This window comes from Dermacentor albipictus, chromosome 7, assembly GCF_038994185.2.
Source record: "Dermacentor albipictus isolate Rhodes 1998 colony chromosome 7, USDA_Dalb.pri_finalv2, whole genome shotgun sequence".
Lineage (NCBI taxonomy): Eukaryota > Metazoa > Arthropoda > Arachnida > Ixodida > Ixodidae > Dermacentor > Dermacentor albipictus.
The window spans coordinates 57,802,423-57,827,761 of NC_091827.1; the positions used below are offsets into that span (position 1 = coordinate 57,802,423).

Sequence of the window (25,339 nt, forward strand, 5' to 3'; positions counted from 1 at the left end):
TAGTACTTTTATCGGCCGTATCAACGTGTAAACATTCGTTTGCTAGCTAAACTAACAAGCATGGTGCCAGCGCGCACAGCAAACATGAACACATTACGCCCGATGACCGCGGACACTCGCTGTCAAAACGCTGGCGTGAGGAATCGCGGCAGCAGCAGTGAGCGAAGTGACCTCCGTGCTGTCTATTGCTATAACGCAAACTGAGCGCTGACAACAAAGAGCACGCACAAATCTACGAGCCGTCGACGCATCGAGACTCTGCTCCTAGCGTAGATGGCTCTCAAGATACGGCCGCACGACCGCGCGCCACATAGGCAGTTGCAGCCGGAGTAGAACGCCGTCCTTCCCCGCTACGCCGGTGCCTCGTAACGTTGGGTACCTTGCGCGCTACGGAAGATGGCGCGCTTCCTCCCCGCTTTCGTCGCTTTCGCGCGGGCGAGATTGCGTCGTGATCGTCGGCTCCACTCGCGCTCTTTCGCTCGCACATACAGTGTAGGGTGCGGTGCGATGGTGTTGTACCCTCGGAGTTTATGTGGAATATCAGGGCGATGCCGATGGCAGAAACGCGCCTGGAGTGTTCATGTAATTGTTATCGCAATAAAAAGACCAGGCATGACGTCCGGATCATGAGACGGAAATAATCAGAAGAATAAGAATGGGCTGGGGTGCGTTTGGCAGGCATTCTCAGATCATGAACAGCAGGTTGCCATTATCCCCCAAGAGAAAAGTATATAATAGCTGTGTCTTACCAGTACTCACCTACGCGGCAGAAACGTGGAGGCTTACGAAAAGGGTTCTACTCAAATTGAGGACGACGCAACGAGATATTGAAAGAAGAATGATAGGTGTAACGTTAAGGGATAAGAAAAGAGCAGATTGGGTGAGGGAACAAACGCGAGTTAATGACATCTTAGTTGAAATCAAGAAAAAGAAATGGGCATGGGCAGGACATGTAATGAGGAGGGAAGATAACCGATGGTCATTAAGGGTTACGGACTAGATCCCAAGGGAAGGGATGCGTAGCAGGGGGCGGCAGAAAGTTAGGTGGGCGGATTAGATTAAGTTTGCAGGGACGGCATGGCCACAATTAGTACATGACCGGAGTTGTTGGAGAAGTATGGGAGAGGCCTTTGCCCTGCAATGGGCGTAACCAGGCTGATGATGATGATGATGATGATGATGACGTCATGAAGATAGCCTCGATAAGGCAACCTCCTCTGATACCACCCTCCTGCTGTTCTCTGTCTTTCTTCCTTCTCTTAGGGTCCATCTGCGCGTTGAACATTGGTGAAGTCCTGTTCTGATGTCACTTGACAGATATTAAAGAAATACAAGGAAGCTCGGCTCTCAGACATAAGCTTAAAAATGGCAATTATTATGATACTGCATGCCATCGGTAGTAAACGACCTCAGTTTTTTATTTCCAACGGACTTGCGAAAGGACGTGGCAACCGCAAATCTCTTGGAAAAAAGAGGCAGCAGAATGAGATGTCACTGTTACAAACAGCCTGCTGAAAAGCTTGTATTATTGCGCAAAGCGGGCGTGCAAGGTGATTTCTAGTTCGAGTGCCATCTGCCGCCCTGTTCAATGCAGGAGTTCCCCTTGCTGCTACAAGGCCGCTGACACACCGCGCGGTGGACGCTCGCGCGATATAATTAAATTTGGGTAGGTTGCACATATATCAAAAGGCACTGGCAATGACGCATGAATAGAAATAGGCAAAGTGGTAACCCACCACCCATGGGTACTTGTTGGTGGACAGCGTGGAGCCATCGACCACCTTGGTGTCTGCATTCAGGCCGCACCTGCTGTGTCCTGGGATCATAAGAGGGAACAGAAAAAAGTTACTCTACGCGCGTGTTGCTGATAAGGCGGCACTCACTGTACCCAACTGCGATTAAATTAGTTAAGACTGCGCAGTAGGGTGTGTACTGGTTTCTATCTTAAGTTTAACGCAGAATACTTCCCTGACGCCTGTCCATGTAAGCGAAGATTTCTTAGTTTTGAAGAACCGTGCATTGAAACACAGCACATGGTATGCCCTTCACTGTGCAGGTCTCTTCATTTACAGATTACATCGTGGCCATGGTGGTTTCTTCTTGTTCCACAGATGTCTGAATCTTTCGAAGGAGTGTCATTCACAAATGAGAGAGAGGTTCTTGTGTAGTCCCTTTTATGTACGTCTGTTGACGTCAATAGCGTCCTTCAAACTGGCTAGTGTTCCCAATAGTAGTGTATCAGTTATAGGCGAAATGCACTTGCGCTGCTACTGATGGAAGACCCCGCGGCGACGATTTTCACGCGTTTGAGACGCTCGCTACAATGCGCATGCGTCATAAATCATTTGAGTGGACTAAGAACACACATAGCGCACGGCATTTAGTCAAGTGCCACAGTCGACCGGGGCTCATCAGGTATTCCTGAGAGTTAAGGGTGAGAAATCGGTACAGCTTGTGTCGTCGAAATTGGGCACTATGTAAGTTGATGCAAGACATGACGACAGTGTCTTCATCTGTAGTCGATAAAGGCTAGAAAAAGAAACGGATATAAAAGTCCGGAAGGGACGCTAAAGAATCCTCGCAAAAAAAAAAGGTAACGCAGAAACTTCGCAGAGAGCTGTCTAAAGAGCAGGCTTGTGGACTAGTTGGTACTGCATAGCTTGAACCCGCCGCGGTTGCTCAGTGGCTATGGTGTTAGGCTGCTGAGCACGAGGTCGCGGGATCGAATCCCGGCCACGGCGGCCGCATTTCGATGGGGGCGAAATGCGAAAACACCCGTGTACTTAGATTTAGGTGCACCTTAAAGAACCCCAGTTGGTCGAAATTTCCGGAGTCTCCCACTACGGCGTGCCTCATAATCAGAAAGTGGTTTTGGCACGTAAATCCCCATAATCTAATCTGCATAGCTTGAGGTGAAGCGCAAAAGAGCACGCAGGACAACTGTCTACGTTTCCATAAGCATTGTGCTGCTTGCTGATCTCCACGCATCCCGGTGTCATCATTAATGTTATAAAACTTGATCCTACCGTATAAACCCTTATCGGTCGTTTTAAACCTTATTGTAATACAGTGAAAGCTCGTTAATTCGAACTTCAATAATTCGAATTTATGGATAATTCGAACTGTACGATTTGGTCCGGCCAAGCTCCGTAGAAGTCTATGTATAAAAAAGTCCGTTAATTCGAACGCGAGAAGGTTCCCTCACGGATAATTCGAACTACGCTCGCCTGGCACACGGCCAGAGAAACGCGCCTACTGCCTACACACAAGGCTATATTGCCTCCGAAACGGAGAGAACGGCGAGAGAAGGCAAAATCGTACAAAAATCGAACTGACGCGGGGTCAGCCAGAAGGCGGCGGCGGCGGCCGCCTCTCCGTTCTACGTAGCCTCCGAGACTTCTTACCCGTTGCGAATCTCGGTGTGCCAGGCTTTGCAAATCTTGTACAGCTGTTAATGTTGTGCGGAGATGGCACGGCAAGCTCCAAAACACAGCCAATCAAGTACGTCGCAGCTGCGCTTGCAATCAAGAACGAACGAATCAGGGCCTTCGCCACGTTCACATGTTCAGCGTCTTTGTCTCGGCAGCCTTCATCGGTTGTGCACCTCTGTTTTCTGCTTAGGAGGTATCGGCCGTCGCTACTCATTGTGATGGTGTTAAGCCTCGGCTAACGTTCGTTTCGGTGGACATCGGTGGTGTGGCACAGTCGGACCCAGAGCATCGACTTGAAGATGGCGTGTGCCCGCGACACACGCCATCACTTTCTGACACGCGAAATTTCTGACATGCCCTCCTGCTTCCAAATCGCAGTGTACTGTTGCCCTCCTTCACTTTCGTTAGTTCGAACTTTCGTTAATTCGAACTGAAGCGGCTTCCCCTTGCGGTTCGAATTAACGAGCTTTTACTGTATAGCCTGCCCTTATCAACCCCTAGCGGTCGTTATAAACCTTACTGGACTCAATTCGAGCCTTATCAACCCTTATGAGGCGGTACCAACCTTATCGCAATCGATCCGATCCTTATCTGTCCGTATCAACCTAAGCGGACATAACCCAGGGCTGATCAACTCTTATCGGTCTTTAACAGCCTTACCGGACTCGATTTGACCCATATCAACCCTAATCGGTGCTTAGTAACCTTATCAGAATTGCTCCTACCATTATAAACCCTTATCACGCTTTAGCACATCATCCATCTGCGTGGAACCATTATCAACCGTATGGGCCCCATATAACTCCTTATCATCCTTATCAACTCATTGACTATTTGTCTGCCAATACTTTTTGTTTTATGCATTCATTTCTTTATAGCGATTCGTCTTGGCTGGCAGACCGATGGACGGACGGGCTTCCTCGTTGGGTAGGCATACAAACGCGTATTCATTTATAAATCCTTCATAGACGTATACTAACAGTACAACTCAAATCAACGATAGCGGCGCTGTGCAACCGATTTTTCACACCCCTCGGAAGTACTAATGGTCTTTCAGCTGGCTCACGAACTCGCTATAACGTTGCAGCAGTTACTACTACAGTTGTTACTGCCCCCACACCATTTGCTTTAAAAAGAATATCAACTTATCCGGTTTAAAAAGAATATCAGAATACGGTTTAAAAAGAATATCAACTTCGCTGTAAAATCGACAGTTTCGTCCGAAGGCGAAGCACTGGAAGAGATAGCGAGGTAGATGGTGTTGCGCTTAAGGGCATCCGATAACGTTGGCGGGATGAGAGTAGCCTCGCCAGTGGCGTTGCAGGCGTCGGACCTCGGTGGTGCTCGAGACGACACAGACAGAAAACCATGGGGGTTTGTAAGTGCCCCGTGCGAGGATTTCACAGGCTTAGCTGTACGTCTGCTCTACGTTCGGGCGTGGTATACACACAACCCATCAGCAGGCACGCCAACCCAATGAAACTTTTGCATGGCCTAAAGCATTAGGCATTAGACATACCTGCAGCACAAATTAGAACAGAAGCACATTAGACACGCTCACATGAAAAGGCACGACGAAAAAGCGTTCAATATCGCTCGTGCTTGCGTGCGCGCAATGCCCTTGACAGCAGCGGTAGGCAGAACGCTGCATTGCCTACCGTGCAGGTCTCGTGGAGAGGAGTGCGACGGTGCGTTCCTTTGGCTATTTCGTTTGCGCAACCAGACGCTCTGCTCATCGCTCACGCATCTTGAATATTTTTCTAACCCTTTTTGCGCGGGCCGCTCACAAGCCGCGAATACCGTGACACCACGGCGGCGACGATGGCGAAAACGTGCTTCAAACATTCGCACAGTTACTATCGAAATAATACTCGAAGCGAGCCCAGTCATATGTTTATATTGTTACTAGACTCACTGCAGAGCGTGTTAATGCATAATTAGACAAGGTAAAAACACTCTTGCCGACGTGATCCGGCTGCTCACTCAACGACCCGCCCGCTACTTATTTCTCTCACTTACTCACATACTCTATACTAGCCCGCTCACTTTCAAGTCATCCGCTTATCCACCCCTATTTCATCACCAACTCATCCATTACTTAATCACTGACCAGCCCACTCACTCACTCACTCACTCACTCACTCACTCACTCACTCACTCACTCACTCACTCACTCACTCACTCACTCACTCACTCACTCACTCACTCACTCACTCACTCACTCACTCACTCACTCACTCACTCACTCACTCACTCACTCACTCACTCACTCACTCACTCACTCACTCACTCACTGATTGCTGCGCTCTAACGTGCAGAAACTGAAGGCTTCAAGATCAGTTACATAACTGAAGTCACATATATAACGACAGTAGACAAATGAAAACAGGGGCTAAATGAAACATGCCTCACCTCTGACTGAATCCAGGCTTGGTGCTCTTTGCGTCGCCTGCGCAAGACAAAGTGCAACGACACTTATATTATACAGTCAAATGAAAAGACTACGTGAAATAGGGTGAGAACGACAGTGTATAATCGCAGAATGTGGTGCATGTAACTGGGAAAGCAAACACGCTAATATGTGAAAAATAAACGTGTCAATTCTTCGGTAGCATTATTCCCTGTAACTAATTGCGCGCTTACGTTGAAAAATTCTGCAAAGTTTGTTTTCCAAAAGTGGAAACCGACGGACAGCAATCTTGTCCAGCTTTTCTTTAAAAAAATTGGTGACGTCAATTTATCCATAACTTAATACAGCAATAAAAGTGTAACGTACGTGACAAGTATTCTAGAATAACACAAGCCACTGTGAAAATTACACTGTACAAAAGGATAACGTTAATATCATGGTATGTTAACTGCTGACAAGTGATTTATGTCGCCGTGAACAATTATGTGTTTTAATTCTGCCATAAGTGTTTCATTACAGGAAATTTTTTTTTTGAGGCTTTCAAGCCAGGAAAGCACACCCATCATAGCAGCCACTCTGGAATGACGGCAAAGTTGCCCATCTCCCGGGTTCTCGATATACAGCCCGTCTATAGTTTCCTTACAACGTGGCCGGCTCAGGCAAGCCAGAGTTCCAACATGTACATCAATCCTCGCATGAAGACGCCGCATACATCAGTTGGCAGTCCCTTGGTGAACGGCCTTCGAATGTTACCGAAGAAAAACTTGCCCGCCTTCTCAGAGCAGTCAGTCAGTAAGTCAATGTATCACATGAACGCTACTATGGGTGTGTTGCAATTCTGGCCAGCGTCGGAGACAGCCTACGTCTACGGCCAAGGACAGCTTCGAGCCCAAGTATGGAACACGTCTCGAGCTGTCTAGAAGACGCAGGCAGGATGCCGCTGCGATGTGGCGTCATCTCGCGGTGACGAGGAAAAGTGGAGAAAAGCACACATTGTCTCTGCATTTTACCCCTTCGCCTTGGCAAACCTATAAAAACCTGGTTGATTCCCCTTTCATAGGAATCGCGGTAGAACACGAAAGTGAAACGTGTCCTCCCAGAAGCTTTTGTACGTTTATTGTACGAGAATAATTAAGTTGCAAGTACCCACCAGTGGCACCTTACCACTGCACAGGGATCCTCGACAACTGCCCCACAAGCGAAAGCTTTCGAACGACTCGCGACTGGGAAGCATCAGCCGGACACACTGCAATTGGTGACTTGCGCCGCAGCACTGCGCAAATCTGCCATAAACCGCAAGCGTTCGTAAACCGTACAAGCGAAACCGAACGGACCCTTAGTAAATCGCTTCGCGAACTCGGTCCGCTGCTTCGAAAAGCGCTCCATTTGCAGGTCGGTGATCGTGCTGTATGTTTGCTTGGCGCGTGGCGTTCTGTTGGCGAGCGGCGTCCTGCTGCCTAGCCGCTTCGGCGAAGGTACGAGTACTTTGGTCTGGCTCCGTAGTGACCTGGGCAGCCAGTTGAGTTGCATCGCGCTCAGTTTCAGCAATGCAAGCGGCAGAGTTCGCAGCGTTAGCCGCAAACGCACGAAGGCGTTCTGCTTCACGTGAAGCTGGCGTGTCTCTCGCCGGGCCAAAGCGAGATTCGCCCGTCAATCGTCGTTGCCTTCCTGCGCCGCTTAGCGCAGCAGTTTTCTTAGCTGGCGGCAATCGCAAGCGAAACAGTAGGCGGCGTACAAGCACTGCTGATGTTCCAGCAGCACTGCGTATGTGACGAGGCGTCACGGGCTGATCCGACGCGGAACACAAACCGCGTGCGAAACTGCGTCCTCACTTCATCAGAAGGCCTACACCACCTACACCAGGCTACACCTCGTTGGAGCCTCCGCTGCGCTGAGACTACTTGATGCGCTCACTGTCGGCGCTTGTTAGTGTCATGGCGCAGTACTTCGCTTCAGCGCTCCTAGATGGCGGCTCCATCCTCGTAAAGGGAGCATATTGTATGTGCGTGTAATCATTACAGCTGGAGTTACGATGTTTACAATGTGTAGCTCTTCTGCGGAAGAATGTGCCCCCTTCTGTACCTTCTTGATTACGTTGCAAATACAAGGAAAGTCGACAGTCTCGAACATGAAACACGCGTTCCCAACTATTTGCCTTTTCTTTCAGAGCGCCTATATTTGGAAAGTGACACGTCCGTGCTCAATGCCAAGGCCTTGTAGTCCGCGGTGCCGATTCTCATGGGAGGCGGGGGAGGGGGACATTGCACACTTTTCGTGCAAACGGCGAGCAATAGCAAACACGACCGCGCTATACGAAAGACGAACGGAATGCAGTCCTCACCGCCAGTGACCACGGCTGTCCAGTCAGGAGCCCGGCAAGGCAGAGCGCAAGACGGGCGAGCGCCATGTCAGAGGCCTGGAAGATTCTTCTTCTACATCGCCCAAGTGGCTCGCGCCTCGACGGCCCACGCGGTCTGATGATGATGATGATGAATCCTCAACAAATGGCACAAACCCACTATGGGGGATAGGCCACGAATCGGGTGACGCCGCAGTGCTCGCTTTGAGATGTGCCGAGTTGGAACTTTCTCTTCTGCTATGCTCTCTGACTTTGCAGGCACCGCTTCGGCGGACGGTTCAGAAAGCAAGAACGAACCACATACGGCAGTAGGGTGACGTCACGGTGTCGAGAACAAATTTACGGCGCGCTGAGGCCAAAGTCCTTGGGTAGTGAAGAAACGCCGAAGAAGACGAAAAACACGGGGCACAACAAGAACAACATAAATATACGGAGAGGTTGCGGGAGGGCGAAGAGAAAGTACTTTTCAAGGGGCACGTGAATGCTATGGCGTACGGGAACGTTTCAACGAATGGCATCGAGTTTTCTCGCAGGATTTGCCTGATGTTTTTTGTTTTTGTTTGTTTTTTGGTGGAGGGTAGCGTCCTTGCGAACGCCAAGTGAGTGATTCGACGTGTGTGACAGGAAAGTCAAGTCTGGGACGTTCGGCCGGTGCCTGGTTGTTAGGGCGAGTTTTCTTTTCGTTCCGTCGGCTTTTACACTTCTCGCTGAGGGGCGATGAACGCGATCGTACCCATGCGAAGCCACTCAGCTTCTCATTAAGTGCATTCTCTCTTGAAGCAGCGAAACAGTCCTTCAGTTGTAACTGGCTGCGTTTTGTATCTCAGCACATCGGCCAACAGCTTTCTTTATCTCACCTTACGCATCGCTTCCGTCAAATGCTACAGCAAGTATTGTGGGTAATATTATTGATGTTATAGTCAAGACAGAGAGAGAGAGAGACTGCAAGAGTAAAGCTGAGAAGTCGGCCTGAAATACTGTGTTCTGTTCAGCGTCGGGTAGGTGTGAAGGGTAACGTAAGGAGAGGGAAAAAAGGGAAGATGATGAAATATTGATAAAAGGCGCTAACAAAAATGAAAAAGAAAAACCCTGACTAACTGAAAACATTGGTCGAGTTCAACATACTTCAAAAGAAAATGACCTTGATAGACTGGCCCGCGGAGTATTTTGAGCCATATGCATCTAAAAGACGTTCACAAACATGGCCGGTTGTCGGCGAGTATTCGGCAGGGAATAGCGCTGTACTTGTGCAGAGTATTTGGGAGAGGCGAATAAAAGCAAACAGGTGTCGCATCGCACTGCGAGTTAAAAACGCGCGATAGCTAACTCAAGGTCCCTCTTGTACGCACCAATGCTCTTCAGATGCACGTTGGCGAATTAGGCGCAGATACAACCCATGTTAGTGAATCCACTATGTTTGCGGTGGCGCGAAGTTGTGCGACCACGTAGCATGCGCAATGTAAATATACCTGGTAGCGAAGCTTCCATAGAAGCCCACACGTTATAAACATGGCGGTTGTTCAGAGTTTCATGGGGCTTAGCGCCATCTGTGTGTGGAGGGAGCACTTCCGGCGGAAGAAAAATAATGTGACGCCATATCCGTAAAAAAAAAGTGACGCCATTTTGTTCTCAAAGGCGCGAAATTTATTTTCGTGGCCTGCCATCAGAGCTGTGTGTTCAAATGCCCCGCCGTTCGACTTGATGGGCGTTTCGAGCTTTCAGCGTGGAAAGCGAGGCAAGGAAAGGTAAGCCCCACGGGTGTCGAAATCGCACCCCTGAACAGAACATACTTTCTTTGGTGAAACACCAAGCCCGTTGGTCTGCGCAGTCACACGAAAGCAACTAAAGTATGAAATTATCTGGCGGTGGCAACTCACTATTTTTGACTGAACAGGTTGAGAAACGACGAAGCTACCCGCGTCGCCAAATTCAGACAAACGTCGACAAGCAAAACAGCACAACGTGTGAGGGGAATGTATTCTAACAGGTGAACTTTACGAGCGCGCCTTCCTGCACACTTCAAGAGCTGCGTCGCTTTGCAAGCGATAGCGGCGTCAACGCCCCCTCTTACGATTGACGCTGTAAAAAGTTATTGATAATGATAAAAGAAAATAGAATTGCCTTTCCTTTACTCGTCACGCCCATATAAAATTGATTAGGAATTTTATTTTCGTTTAATGATTCTATCTGCGTCTCACTTTAATTGAAAAACATTTTTTTTCTTTCCCAGTGTTTGTTGCCTCCAAACATAGTCGCGCTTCAATCGCTTCAATAAAACGGGTCGCGAAGCTGATGCCGGTGGCAATTTGTTCTGAACCGTTTTTCGCCCGGAGCTTCGCGACCTATTTGCATCGACCTTGGCATGCGCTCAAGACTGACGCCCCCTTGACTCCGAGATTTCGGTGCATATCTCGCAATCTTTTAAAGCAGACATGATCCAAGACAGGATCGATCTCCAAGTCGGTTCTCGTTATTGGCTGGTATATTAGAATTGCGAAATTTTGTTTTGTTGTTTTTTATGTTTACATGCTACTGTTAGATGTCAGATGTCTCTACGCATACGGACAATGTAACCATCTCATCATGTTTGTTTGGTAAAAAGTTTGTTCTGTTTTTCTTTTTCTTTGCCTATGGATAGATATGAAGATGCTGTATCGTGCGGTGGTCTGAGACTTAGCGCTGCGTCTCGGACTTTCAGGTTACACCACGCTATTCTAAACGGCACTTCATGGATGATCCTTGGCCGTCTGGAATGGTACCTTGAACACTACAAGATCTATCCGAATTCCATGACTGGTTTCCGACGTGACTGCTCTTGGTAAAACAACATGGTAAAACATGGTAAAACAATGGCGCCCGTCGAATTTTAAGAGTGTTGCTAGAAACATCAACACACGGACGAGCTGAGAAGTATCTTGCGTTTGCATGGCGACGAAGACACAAGCACGGAGCCCAACAATGTTCCTATCCACTCATGAACGTGCTGCTCAGGTCATGGCCGATCTTCGCAAGGAACACTAAAATTATGGTAAGAATAAGTACCTTACCAATAAAGAACACCAATCTGAATGATATTGATCTGTTCGTTTATTTTTCAGTTGGACCATCATTTAGGTTCGGCATTTGGATGTGTTACGTGCGTTTTCCACATGCTGTACGTTCCAGTGAGCAGAGACACATCAAAGGGTGCACCGTCAAAACTAGTTGGCACCAGATATGGCACGGAATGAGCATTTGAGCAATCATGATTGTGTACGTGCATACTCAGTATGTGCAAGTACCACTTCATCTTAGTTTGAACGATTTCTCGTGCCGCCATTCTGTGGGGAAACGCACTTGCGTAAAAAAAAGAAAGGGTCTAAAAATCGAAAGACATCGTTGTGGCGAAATCATGTTGTTGCTAACGTAAAACATTCACCTGAGATCTAAATTCGGATGGATGCAGAACTGTGTGGAAGCGGTTTAATCTTCTTCTTGCAGTTAGCTTTCGGTAAATGTAACAATAATTTGATCTCGATCGCTTGCTGGTCAGATACGACTAAAAACCACCCGTGGGAATATCCTGAGCTGACACCGACATCAACGTTGGAGCGTCAACATGGCAATCTAGCATACGATGTTACATAGTTAGCTTTGTGCTCAAGAACCAAAAAGCGTTTTCACCGATAAGAAACACGAGGACATGGTTACTTTACATCCGTGAGAATGTCCTGAGCTGACACAGACATCACAGATGGAGCAGCAACGTGGCAATCTAGCATACGATGTTACGTAGTTAGCTATGTGCTCTAGTAGAGAAAAGCGTTTTCAGTGACACGAAACACGAGGACATGGTTACTTTACACCCGTGAGAATGTCTTGAGCGGACACAGACATCACACTTGGAGCAGCAACGCGGTAATCTAGCATACGATTTTATGTAATTAGCTTTGTGCTCAAGAATAAAAAAGCGTTTTCAGGGACAAAATACACGAAGACATGGTTACCTTCTTGATGTACATGGAGAATGTGCCTACAGAATTTAACCATAGCATAGAAAAAAAGCGGGGGGAAGTGTTAACACTCGTACTTACCATGCCATCAGATAATAAAAACTGACTACGAAAGTGATTATGTGCCTGAGCTGTCTGTGTCTAGCTGCATACTATAAGGAGAGATGCTAAAACTACAGGAAATACGCTATTCTTATCTAGCTATATATTACATGCAATTAGGTTTAGTCATTGTTTTTTTTTCTTGTCTATTTCTTTTCATTTTGTTTGTAAGTCGTCAATAATGATGGGGTTAAACCTGGTTGCGCAAAGGCAAAGCGAAAGTGCGAGGGTGGCGTATCACCTGAAGATAAAAACGCGTGCAAACGGACCTACAAGCCCTATGACAAAAATTTCGAAAAGAGCAAAAAGTAGAGCTTGCGGTCCATCGATTCAATTAGAATACGACGACCAGCTCATATCTCATTCCTTCAATAGGCTGTGTGACTCACGACGCGAAATTATTGAAATATTAGCTTTTGAGGGAGATGTCCTATTGAATAAATGTACACTAAAAATAAGGGCAAGGTAGCCTGTCTCAGTGATGAAGACGAAGTTAATGTTGTAATCAAATCCAAGCTATAATTATGTCAGGCAGATCTCAATGTACCGGCGCGCTTACTTATAGCGAGAAAAGTGATGTCGTTGGATAAAGAAAGCGCAAACAAGGAATACCGCGGAAGCCGTGACCGCATAGACTGCAATGACGACCGAGCGAATGCAAGCGCGATTAAAAAGGCAAACTTTTTTCTTTTTCGTCACTAACCGGACGCAAACACAGACACGTGCGACCCTGACCAGTCCGTTGCACCCATGTGCCGGCAAGTCGTCCACTCGCGCGCACACACACACACAAACACACACACACACACACACACACAAACACACACACAAACACACACACACACAAACACACACACACAAACACACACACACGCGCACACACACACATACGCACACACACACGCGCACGCACACACACATACGCACACACACATACGCACACACACACGCACACACATACACACACGCACACACGCACACACACACACACACGCACACACACACATATACACATGCACACACACACACCCACACACACAGACACACACACGCACACACACACACACGCACACACACACACATACACATGCACACACACACACCCACACACACACAGACACACACACGCACGCACACACTCACGCACACACACACGCACACATGCATGCACACATGCCAAAAAGCACAGGAAGAAACCCGATGCGCTCGTTTGCCGCACGCGCCAGCAAGTGACCCTGCGACTGCACCTGTCACATGGCGGCCAACGACGCAAGCTACTATTAAAAGAACGCGGCGCTTCCGTTGTCGGCAGTCCTGTTGACGATTTCAATTTGTACTACCTGTGGACGCGGGAACGTGTTTTTCCGAAGCAGCCAAGCCGAGCGATGGAGTGTCTACGTGTCCTTTATAAACAGCTCAACCACATCTAAACAAATGTGGGAAAAGGTACGAAAGCTAAATAACAGCTATTCCCCATTCACAGTTCCACTTCTCACAGCCCCCGGTATACAGACAAGCATAGAAGAGGCAGATATATTGGGTGAATATTTTTCGGCAACTTTCAGTTCATCACACTATTCAGAATCATTTTTAAAATTCAAAAACAGAGCTGAGAAACAAAGACTATCGATAAATGGCAGCAGAAATGAACCGTACAATACTTTAATTAAAGTTCAAGAAATCCATAGGGTACTGTCCGCTGGTAAAAAAACTACACCTGGCCCCGGTAGAATACATTACCAAATGCTAGGCCATCTCTCTGAACATGCCGTAAAAGCCCTTTTAAATCTTTTTAACAAAATTTGGATATCGGGGAAGATAGCTGAAGCATGGAAGAAAGCTATAATTGTTCCATTTTTGAAACCCGGAAAACCACCAACATCCCCCAGTAGCTGTAGGCCTATAACCCTTACGAGCTGCCTTGCGAAGTCCTTCGAAAATGTCCTGAATATTAGATTAACCTTCGTGCTAGAAACTTGTGAGCTGCTCGATATTCATCAATATGGTTTTAAAAAAGGATCATCCACTAATGACCATCTAGTTCGTCTTGAAAACACAGTACGACAAGCATTTATACACAAACAACACTGCCTTGCTGTTTTTTTTTTCGATTTAGAGAAGGCATATGACACAACCTGGAGGTTCGGGATTCTTAAAGATCTGGCCGACCTTGGCATCCACGGCAGGATGTTGAACTGCATAAAAGATGTTTTGTCTAACTGTTCGTTCCATATGCGCCTAGGCTCAACCCTGTCGAAAAATTTCGTTCAGTAAAATGGAATACCTCAGGGGTGTATTTTAAGCACAACGCTTTTTATTATAAAAATAAATTCCATTAACAATATAAACCCGAAGTCCATTATGCATTCAGTATACGTCGACGATCTTCAGATAGCCTGCACATCATCAAACATATCAACATGCGAAAGACAGGTACAGCTTACAATAAATAAACTAGCAACATGGGCAGACAGAAATGGTTTCCGTTTTTCTCCGCAGAAAACAGTGGTCATTCTCTTTTCACTCAAACGAGGAGTACAGACAGACGCCACCCTGCACCTGAACGAAGCCAAATTACCTGTCCAAAACGAGCACAAATTTCTAGGCATAGTTTTTGACAAAAAACTTCCCTTCCTTCCGCATATCAACGCGCTGAAAAAGAAAGCGTCTCGATCTCTGAACATACTTAAGGGCCTTTCACGCAAACATTGTGGTTATGATAGGGTATGCCTCCTACACATTTACCGTTCTGTTATACGCTTCCGCTTAGACTATGGGTCCATAGTGTATGGCTCAGCAAGGAAGTCATATTTGAACCGCCTTGACCCAGTACATAATTTAGGTTTACGTCTTTCAACTGGTGCATACAGGACGTCTCCTACACACAGTCTGTATGTAGAAACCAATGAACCGCCCCTTTCCGACAGAAGAACCATGCTTACATGCTCATACATCCTAAAAATTCGTTCACTTCCGAAACACATCTGCCACCCAATAGTTACAAGGTGCCCATCACGAAGACTATTTACCATCAAACCCCAAGCAATAAGACCACTCCTTCTCCGCTTCGAGGAGAGATGCCAAGAACTAGATATAAGGGACACATTGCCTCAGATAGCCCGAAAACCCGATCCACTCCCACCTTGGTATTGCCAGCCTTCAGTGTGTGACTTCACATTAACACACGTTCAAAAAAAAAAACACCACATGAACACATAATACAAGAATTTTTAGCACTGAACGAAAAATACGTCGAATACACAGAGTTTTATACTGATGGCTCCAAATCGGCATGATACGTTGGCAGTGCCGCGATACAAAACATTTGGGAAAAAACGGTACGCCTACCTCAGTGTGCATCCATTTTTACTGCATAGTGTTACGCAATCTCTCTAGCTATAGAAAAATTATTAAATGAGAACATTGAAAACAGCATAATTTACACATATTCACTAAGCGTACTAACAGCACTTCACCTTAGAAATGCAATCACACCATTAATCGGCGACATCCTACATAACATAAGAAAAACCATTAGAAAAGGACACAACATAAAATTTTTCTGGGTGCCCAGTCACGTCGGAATCAGTGGCTAGCGAAAAAGCAGATGAATGTGCAGCGAAAGTTCGACATAAAAAAATCATCAAAACAAGAATTCCTTACAAAGACTGTATGGAATTAGTGAACCATAAACTGAGAAATAAATGGCAGACTACATGGAATGATGAAGTAACCATTAGGCTACACCTAGTAAAACCTGTAATAAAAGAATGGAAGTCATGCTCACACCAAGAAAGCTTCACCGAAGTAATTTTATGTCGCCTTCGCATAGGACACACGCAACTCACACACAACTTCCTCCTGACAAAACAAGACAAGACTTGCTGTGAAAAATGCGGAAATGAACTTACTGCAAACCACATCTTATTACCATGCGTAAAACCCGAAACACTTAGGAAAAAATACTTCATTTCGTTTTATAATCAACACATTCCCTTTCACCCAGCATTGTTTTTAGGCGAAGATGCACTTGTGGATACCACACATGTTATTAAGTTCTTAAGAGAAGCAGGTATCATTGAAAAACTATAAATGAGCCTATCCCCCAATTTCATCTTGGTATGCGCCTCACCCACCTTCTCATATTTGAGAAGAAGACTGAGGTCTTTAGTTTGTTGGGACCCTCGGAGTCATTGCCCAGACAAGGATCGTCGCTGAGGTGACCCAACTTTTTAAAAACAAATTTGACCTTGCGTTTGGCGCATGATAGCCTGAGTTGCTTATGCGCCATTAAACCAAACACAACACAGCACAGCACAACACTCATTCCTTCTATACGCTGTGTGACTCACGACGCGAATTTATTGAAATATTAGCTTTTGGGGAAGATGGTCCTATTGAATAAACGTACACGAAAAATAAGGGCAAGGCAGCCTGTCACAGTGATGAAGACGAAGTTAATGATGTAATCAAATCCAAGTAATAGTTATGTCAGGCAGATCTCAATGTACCGGCGCGCTTAATTATAGCGAGAAAAGGGATGTCGTTGGATAAAAAATTGCAAACAAGGAATACCACGGAAGCCGTGACCGTATAGACTGCAATGAGGAGCGAGCGAATGCAAGCGCTAATAAAAAGGCAAACTTTTTCTTCTTTTTCATCACTAACCGGACGCAAACACAGACACGTGCGACCCTGACCAGTCCGTTGCACCCGTGTGCCGGCAAGTCGTCCACTCGCGCGGTCTGCCCGCGAAACCGCATCTCGAAGCTGCAGAACCGGCCAGTTTCTTCCTTACCGCTGTATACCGATAACTGAACATGCGGGCCGACGAATGCGCGTGCGCGTGCGCGTGCGCGCACACACACGCACACGCACGCACAAACACACACACATAACACACACACGCACACACACACACGCACGCACGCACGCACACTCGCACACACGCACAAACAAACACACATGCTCGCGCGCGTGCTGGCACGCGCAAAAGCAAAGGAAGAAACCCGATGCGCTCGGTTGCCGCCCGGGCCAGCAAGTGTCCCTGCGATTGCACCTGTCACATGGCGGCCAACGACGCAAGCTACTATTTAAAGAACGGGGCGCTTCCGTTGCCGGCAGTCCTGTTGACTATTTCACTTTGTACTACCTGTGGACGCGGGAACGTGTTCTTTCGAAACAGCAAAGCCGAACGATGGGATCCTTCCACCTGATGCTGGCCGCACTGGCCGTCCTGGGTAAGCGCTCTCGGACAGGCGTCCTTAGGTTCGGGAGCCGGAGGTGGCTCGGCGGGGGTCGTTAGGGTGAAAGCGTTTTCGTTATACGGTAGCCATCACCTGACGCTTACACGCGTGACGAGGCATCATCATTAGGTACCATGGGCATTCGAACCGTTGTAGTGCCAGGATTTGGGCTATTCAAATTAGGTATATATACCGTGCATCGTCTCGGGTCGCATATATAGGTATTGTAGAGCAATTCATAAAGAGGCGTCACTGCAGAACGTTTGTATCTGCACGCCTTTTCATTTTTCCACCACATTTCGCAGAAACATGACTGTTTTATACCAGTTCCATATGCCATGTTAACGGGCTAGATGGTGCAGTGCTCATTTATGAAGGTAGCGCGGGCAAGACTGGCTTAAACTTGCAATTGACCTCATTTGTAGAACGCGTTTTTTAAAATTTTATTTGAGTTATTGGCTAGTCAGCGGTGCACTTGCGATCACATGCTTCATGCGTCTACATCCGCAGCTATGTCTTTGTCGGGCGCAGTTTCACATGGCATAATGCAAATTAAAGCTCCTTTTCGCGGGAATTTCACTGCACAAAAAACGCGGAGCCGGTCAAAAGAAATATCCGGTCACTGCCTGCAACGTACGTACACTGTCGAAAGTATATATAGGTTATTTTTTCCTGCACCAAAAGTTTAAAAATTTCCCGTGGCAGTATAGCGCAATTCCTACCCTTGAGATGAATTACTCAATGAGGCGGCCATTGCTTCACCAAGAAATTCAAATGCTTAATTGAATCATTAACATAACTACACTATATTTTTCATTACTTTACGACTCATATTTCAATCTACGAATTGTAGCCAGTGAGTTTGCAAGACGTAATCAACTTGGAACGAATTTTGAGGGCCACACCGGATTCGAGATATGTGCCGTCAAACTTGGGGTAAAAAATCCACTGTTGCTCCACTTCCTTTTTTAAGAAAACGCTGTTCTATGCATTGAATCGCACAAGTAAATGGAACGCCAGTTCATTCCATCGGACACATTAAAATTTTTCTTCGTCCACGTCTGTGTTACCACTTCATAAGCGCTTTACTCCACAGTGCAGCTATGCAAGTACGTGAAGGCTCCCGAATTCTTGAATCACAATGGCACATACCCACTCTGCAGGGAATGAGCCGGGGAGCGTACTTGTCATTGACTGATTGATTGAAACCTTTACTAGAAAGGATGCCCCGTGGACTAAGGTTGGGGTAAGGGACAAGGTTAAAGGAAGCATGCCTGCCTTCTTAGCAAAGGACAGCAAAGCGATAATTCCTCCCGCCCCTTTCGGACCGTGGCGCCGCAGTGGCCATCGGTAGTGGGAACGCGTCGACACAGGGGCATATTCTCTGATGACAGAATTCGCGCCGTATTTGCTTGCGCAGTCGTGACATACTGACTGGATATTTAGGCGATGACTTTTGGGGGGGCACGTTGTGCTTCCTGCGTAATTACTCGCGGTGTACGAGCTTGCTCGAAACTGCGCCTAGCACAAGTGTCGAGAAATGCGGGTTCAAAATTAAGTTGTGGTGTTTCGCGTGCCAAAACTGCGATTCGATTATGACGCATTACGATTGATTATGACGATTAGGACTCCAGTTGATTCGAATACCTCGGTTTCTTTAACGTGCACCCGTTGCACGGGAATTTCTTGCATTTGGTTGGCATCTAAATGCGGCCGCCGTGGCAAGGGTTGGATTCCTCACCGGTTCGGGCTCCAAATGTCCCGCTAAATGCAGATATTTCTGTTCCAGCGAAGTTATCCGCAGTGTACTTGCACACCTTTTGAAAGCGTTAAATGTCGCAACAATGTACGTATTTCACTGGAGCATCGAAGTGTTCTTCTTCTTTTATTCATGAAGGTAAAGGAGCAGTTCCCGCCTTTCGTTTCACCACATATGCGTACACTTCTCCATACAGCTCCGGCAAGGTCTTTCATGCTAATTAAAACTGCTGCAAGTCGCAGCTTTCGTCAAGAGCTCCTGCTGTCGGCACTGGCTGACTTCAACTGCGCATTTTCGACAGGCCCACTTAAACGCATGGAATATAATTGTAGTAAAACATAAAATCATCTTAGATTACAGCGTCAATTTCGATTTCTACTGTGGCCGTTCCAAGTTTTTATCTAATGTTCATATCTAACGCTGATCATATGACATATGTTAAGCGCTACGTGCGCGGATGCAGAAGACATCCATGCCTCGGAGAATTGTCTAAAATTTGCGGTCAAGCATTTTGCACATGTTCAGGTGCGCTGAAGAAAATCTCCAACATATAACCAGGTCAATGGTACGCCGTAAAGCCACAAAATGTTCAAACGAGTACAAACTCAATAACAGTGTCTTTAGGTGCGTCCCGTGTGATGCAAGAATGAAATGTGAACCCATATTCTGCAATACATTTGAAGTGTCCTAAATCTGTAATGCATGTAACTCTGGCTAGTATTCCATTACTTACGAATACTGCTTTCCAGGCTGCGGCGTGGCTGTGTCGGCGGCTACCTGTCAGTCGGTGCGTATGTTTATCCCTAACCCTTTCTCAATAAGATTCGTTCAATTATTTTCTTTTTTTTTGTGAGTGAAACAATCATTCAAATGTGAATACGTTGCACGGATGCACATAAAAAAAAGGTTACAATTCTTCTGTTTTTCTCGCATCTGCGGTGTATATCCGTAATTATGAGCATGTAAATTATAGAAGTAGCAGTTATGCGCGTAGCGAAGTACGTTTCCGCTACATTTGCCGCATGCTTCCCAGTTTCTCGGATAACTTGTTTTCTTGCCTTCTACTTTTGTAACTTGCCTCTCTCGCATGCCATCTGGATTTATTCGTTCTGGTGCTTACAGGATGCTGATTGTTCAAGAGGCCAGCGGTGTGTGCCCCACTTCAACTACTCGAGCAGGGCCAACTGTGAAAGTGATCGCCGTTGTGAGTAGCACTTCCCTCATTTCCTACGCGTACGTCCGACACGCAAGGCCCAAAGCCAACTTCTTGAATCTTACCTCGTTTTCAGGTATCGCTGTTTCTTCTACGTCTTGCTCGGTAAGCATTCCTACTTTTCTACTCGAAGCCTCGAATTGTTACCTGAAAGAATGCCTGGAATTGTTATTACTTATTGGCGTTCTGTATGACCACATCCGCTGTGTTAACGCGACAGCGTTAAGGAGCTCGTGTCGCAGGAAAGCCGGTGTCGTCGGTGGCGTTGGCCGCGAGCGAAACATCTCGGAAGGCAATTCATAAATAAAAACTTGCAAGATGGGCTGAGTGGGAATCGAACCAGGGTCTCCGGAGTGTGAGACGGAGACGCTACCACTCAGTCATGAGTTTTTTTGTTTTTTTTTATTGCCGGCTTCGACATACACAAAGAATACAGAAAAAGGAAAAATATGTTAACAAGGATTTTGCTGGCACTACATATCAAAATTTTTTCAATGCTGCAAGTTTATCTAGCATGTCAATCCATGTAGGTTGTTCAGGGAGTGCCCGATGGACATCCCTGAACCGTACTACAGATTCAATGAAGTGATCACGTGTAGGTCGCGAATTGACGTCAGCATTGTTGAACTGCGCTCTAGCTTTCCACAAACTGTGGAGGCCCAGGAACATTATAGCGTCATATAGAAAAGCCTCCGTTTCTACCGGTAAGTATCTTATTCCATGTGGATCTAAAGGTAACTCTTTTTTTTAAAGTCCTTTCTAGCACATCCCAGAAAAAGATGGGATCCCAGCAATCTAGAAACGCATGCTCTATCGTTTCAGGTTTCTTGCATAAGAAGCAGTTAATGGACCACGGGACAAAAATACCCCTGGTATGCATCCATGTTTTAAGTGATAATGTGTTAGTGTGTAGTTTAAAGAAAAAGGTTTTAACCGAAGGGTGTACTGGCATTCTTTTAACCCTTTTGAGGACGTCTCCTGGGCCTCCACGGTTAGACATACGGTAAATCGGTACAGGGAGCATAGTGTCAATTAGGTCCTTATACAGTTTTTCCTAGTAATATTGGCGAGATACTGCACAGAAAACCGCACATGCAACATTCTGTACGCAAGCACGACTTCTCGCAGGTAACCTTTAACGGAACCATGCATTGCTTCACACGAGCATACAACAAATCCTGGAAGGTGACGACATAAAAGCACTTGCATGACTGTACGAAGGAACACATCATTCTGGTCGCGAAGGTACATAAAGCGTGACACAACTTGTCCACTCAACCATGAGTTCGATGGTTCAAAGCGAGACAAAAGCGACTCTAGTGGATGCGGTGTTGTCTTAGAAACGTACCGTAGAAAGTTGTACTGCGGTGTATATCCGTGATTATGAGCATGTAAATTATAGAAGTAGCAGTTAAGCGTGTAGCGAAGTACGTTTCCGCTACATTTCTTCTGCGCTTCGCGCACATGCAGAGCCATCTTGCGGCAAACACGGAAGACCCCCTCCTCGCAATGTACGGCGCTGCCCCGACAGGTGGCGCGCCACTCGCCCGCTTCACCCCTTCGTCTCGTTTGAGAGCATTGGGGCCGTGCGGGGACCGTTGCGAGGATGCCCCAATACCCTTGCGTTTAATAAGTTTTCTCGCTCTCTCCCCTTCCAACTTCCTGCGTGCGCCACTCGAACCCTCGTGTTTAGGCGACGCGGCTCCCCTTTCCGCTCACAGCGCGATTCCTAGGTGCAGCGTCCGATGCGGGACGCCTCTGACGTGATCGCTGCGCTGTAGCGCATCTGGTGGGAAAGCGTCTTCTGTTATGTGTGCCGTGCTGCTGGCGAGGAGTCATGCCTCTGCGTGGTGCTCCCAAGCGAGATAGAGGACGATCACATCGAGGCGTCAGCCCCACGATCGCGTCCGCCATCAATGCGTGTCACGGCCCGGCTGTCCGGGCCGATCACGACGTTTGGCTCGCGTAGATCGTTTCTCCCTCCGAGACACCGAGTTCTTTGGTTCGTTCCGCTTGCTCAGGCGCGCGCTTCGTCTTTGTGTGACTCGAGAGCATGCCGAGCGAATGAGTGGGCGGTGCGAACGGGGTGCGATAACGCTATTGTGTTCCACTATTGAAGGCGAAGCTTAAGCGGCCTCCAATTTTTCCCCCTGACATTGCTTACTAGTTCTACAAGCGGTTCTTCCCGCCCCCCCCCCCCACCAGCTCCCCCGACATTTGTAACTGCGGGATCTCATTGCTACTTCTATTTCATGAAGTTTCTGCTAACTCAAAATTGGTCATGAAATGGGGTTTATTGCAGCTCGTTCGGGGGATCGCAAGTAACTCTTGATCCCGAGCTCGGGTCTCGCGCTGCAGCAGTGCCAGTCCGCACAGCACCGCATGCATATCGCCCACTACAGTCAATACATCTCGAACCTAAGGCTGATGTGCCATTAGTCGTGTGAAATCAGACTTCATGTAACACAGCCACAATAACACTGACTTCGGAATACTTTAAGCCTTACGCCATGATTTATTTACGCTTTTTAAAATGCGTCTCCTGTGAACTAAACTACTTGAACGCATCCAAAACTCGCTTTCACCTTTCTTTTGGCTTCTTGCCAGTGTAGTCGTCACTGCATACCTTGCGCCATTTCATATTTCGCGTCAAGACCATTCAATGTACCACTTTCTTTCTTCTTGTTCTCAGTGCGAGTCTGGCTTCCAGTGCCGGCTTAAGGATTGCCCTTCGTCACCATACGAGTGTGAGTATCAATTATTTGGTCTTGCTCAACTGCTCACAGAAAAAGCTCATAACTGAAATTGCTGCGCTCCTGTATTCAGTCAGTGTTGAGGCACAGTATTTTCTCTGCGCTCCTAAACGCTTGAATTGTGACTTTCTTCTGTTTCATTCCACTTCTCAATATTGCCGACACCCGATATGTTCCAACTCGATATGATGTAACATAATACAAGCTTTTCTTTTCGTATTTTTTCGATCCTTTTGTAGGTTTGGTCTTGGAAAACCAAGGAAGCAGATGCGGTGGAAGAAATGTACGTAAACTGCAGCTTGTAATCTCGCCTAATTAGTAGTGAACTGCCTTGCCTCTGACGATATAGTGTCTGGTGCTTGTGACATTCTCTTTGATGTTAAAAAAACTGCAAATATACACCTATTGCAGCGAATGTCCGTGGCTAGGCTCCCGGGATTTCTTCGTGGCGTAACGTCGACAGAAAACTATCATTATCTACGGCTCATAGCCGCAAGATCAATGACATATGCCTCCCTAGGACAGAGGCTACAAGCACTCAGACCGGACCTATTTTACAATATTTTTAATATTATTGTTACTGTTAGGTCAAGGAGAGTAACTGTCGCCATTATAGGTGACTAATCTTCCTGTTTTCATTTCAATATGTAATCTAATAGTGCACATGATTATGTGGTGTAGTGGAGTTAGTAAATTCACAGGTGAACAATGAAGTAATCTAATGCTAGTTAGGGTAATTGGAAGCTTCTTGAAGAAGCTGTCGTCTTGCACTGCCTTAAGGGTAGTACAATGAAGATATCAGGAGCCACGAGATGTTTTTTTTTTTAAAGGAATTCCTTCTGTCATCACATTTTTCTTGACTTCTCAATTTCGCAGGGTCCACAGTGTAGACCGAACCAGGTCTGCGCATACGAAAAGACTGGTTTGGCGTGCATCAAATGCCCCTGTTATGGCACCGACCGCGCCGTGTGTAAGTGCAGCTTCCCAATTTGAAGTGACAACCATTGCTCGCTAAACACCTGCTCAAAGTAGCAACTGGCTCTTTCAAGGGAGAGGTCATCGCAATATCGGTGTTTCCTAGCTCTGTAGATTTCGCTGCAGCAGCACCCTGCCTAATTTGTTCTGTAACACGTGAATAACTTACATGTGTGCGTGTTTGTGCGTGTGTCGTATAACATTTGAGCCATATGCGTACGTTCCGGCACAAGCACTGAAGTTAATGGAAATAATCGCACCCACTGCTACCGCGCGGGCAGCCAACGGCAGAGCGTAAACAAACTCGACCGCACTCCGCAACGCCTCCAGATTTTCTCTCTCGCGCCCGCTCTCACTCGCGCCTGCGCACAAACGACTGGCGATCCCACAAATGAACGTCTCGTGAAAGAGCCCCGCTGCTGTACACGTCTCGCACATGCCATCGCCCAACCGAGTTAATACATTGCGTCGCTATGTGAATTCAATGCTAGCGAATTCGTCTAGTCATCGTGAGATGAATTCTGCGGCAATTTTCAAAATGTTTGAAGCATGACGGGTCCACGTAGATGAGGTTAATGCGAGTCGTACCTTGTGTTTGTCCGTGTGCCGGTGCACTATTTTTTCTTCAACAGCATTAGCCACACTTTAGCATCACTTCTTACTGGGCTTCTCAGCTTTCTACGCTCCTCAGCTTTCCACGCTCCTCAGCTTTCCACATCCTTTAGAAATGCAGTGATGGGTGTACGACAATTTTTCTTATAACCGGAAATATTTTTTTTTGTGCTACAGGCGTGAACAAGAAGCCTGGCGTCGAGTGTGGGCCCAACAGCATCGCACAGGTGAACCCCGACGGCAGCTACGTGTGCGACGGTTGCGCCTCCGCCACCTCTGTGCTTACCCGCTAGCGGCACCGGTGACTTCACTGCAGACGTCGCTCAGTGCCCCAGTTGCATCATTGCTGGAAAGACACATTCGTCGCGATGCGACCACGCCTCGGCGTCTGGAGAAACGTCATTCAAATAAATGGGTGCCGAGTTGACGTCGTTGTTGTTGTTCCTCTGAACAAATGACGCATACCCACCGTGAGGGTTTGGCGAAG

The 25,339-nt window shown here is 47.0% G+C and overlaps 2 protein-coding genes across 2 annotated transcripts in view; one reads left to right on the forward strand and one right to left on the reverse strand.

The window, feature by feature from the left end:
• The window catches only part of LOC135912615 (chymotrypsinogen B-like), a 34,778-nt gene extending 26,468 nt beyond the window's left edge, over positions 1-8,310 (reverse strand). Inside the window, exons 1-3 of the mRNA XM_065445110.2 lie at positions 8,183-8,310; positions 5,844-5,880; positions 1,737-1,816 (exon numbers count right to left, since the gene is read on the reverse strand). Of these exons, the coding sequence (XP_065301182.2) occupies positions 1,737-1,816; positions 5,844-5,880; positions 8,183-8,248 (183 nt within the window). The 5' untranslated portion in view covers positions 8,249-8,310. The remainder of the gene's footprint in view (positions 1-1,736; positions 1,817-5,843; positions 5,881-8,182) is intronic.
• Positions 8,311-17,378: 9,068 nt separating this feature from the next.
• Positions 17,379-25,279, forward strand: LOC135912613 (uncharacterized). The gene is made up of 8 exons (XM_065445107.2): positions 17,379-17,534; positions 20,049-20,086; positions 20,422-20,503; positions 20,589-20,617; positions 23,205-23,259; positions 23,505-23,548; positions 24,142-24,235; positions 25,030-25,279. The coding sequence occupies exons 1-8, from the start codon at positions 17,492-17,494 to the stop codon at positions 25,143-25,145; spliced, it is 501 nt and encodes a 166-aa protein (XP_065301179.1). The 5' UTR covers positions 17,379-17,491; the 3' UTR covers positions 25,146-25,279.
• Positions 25,280-25,339: the final 60 nt, after the last annotated feature.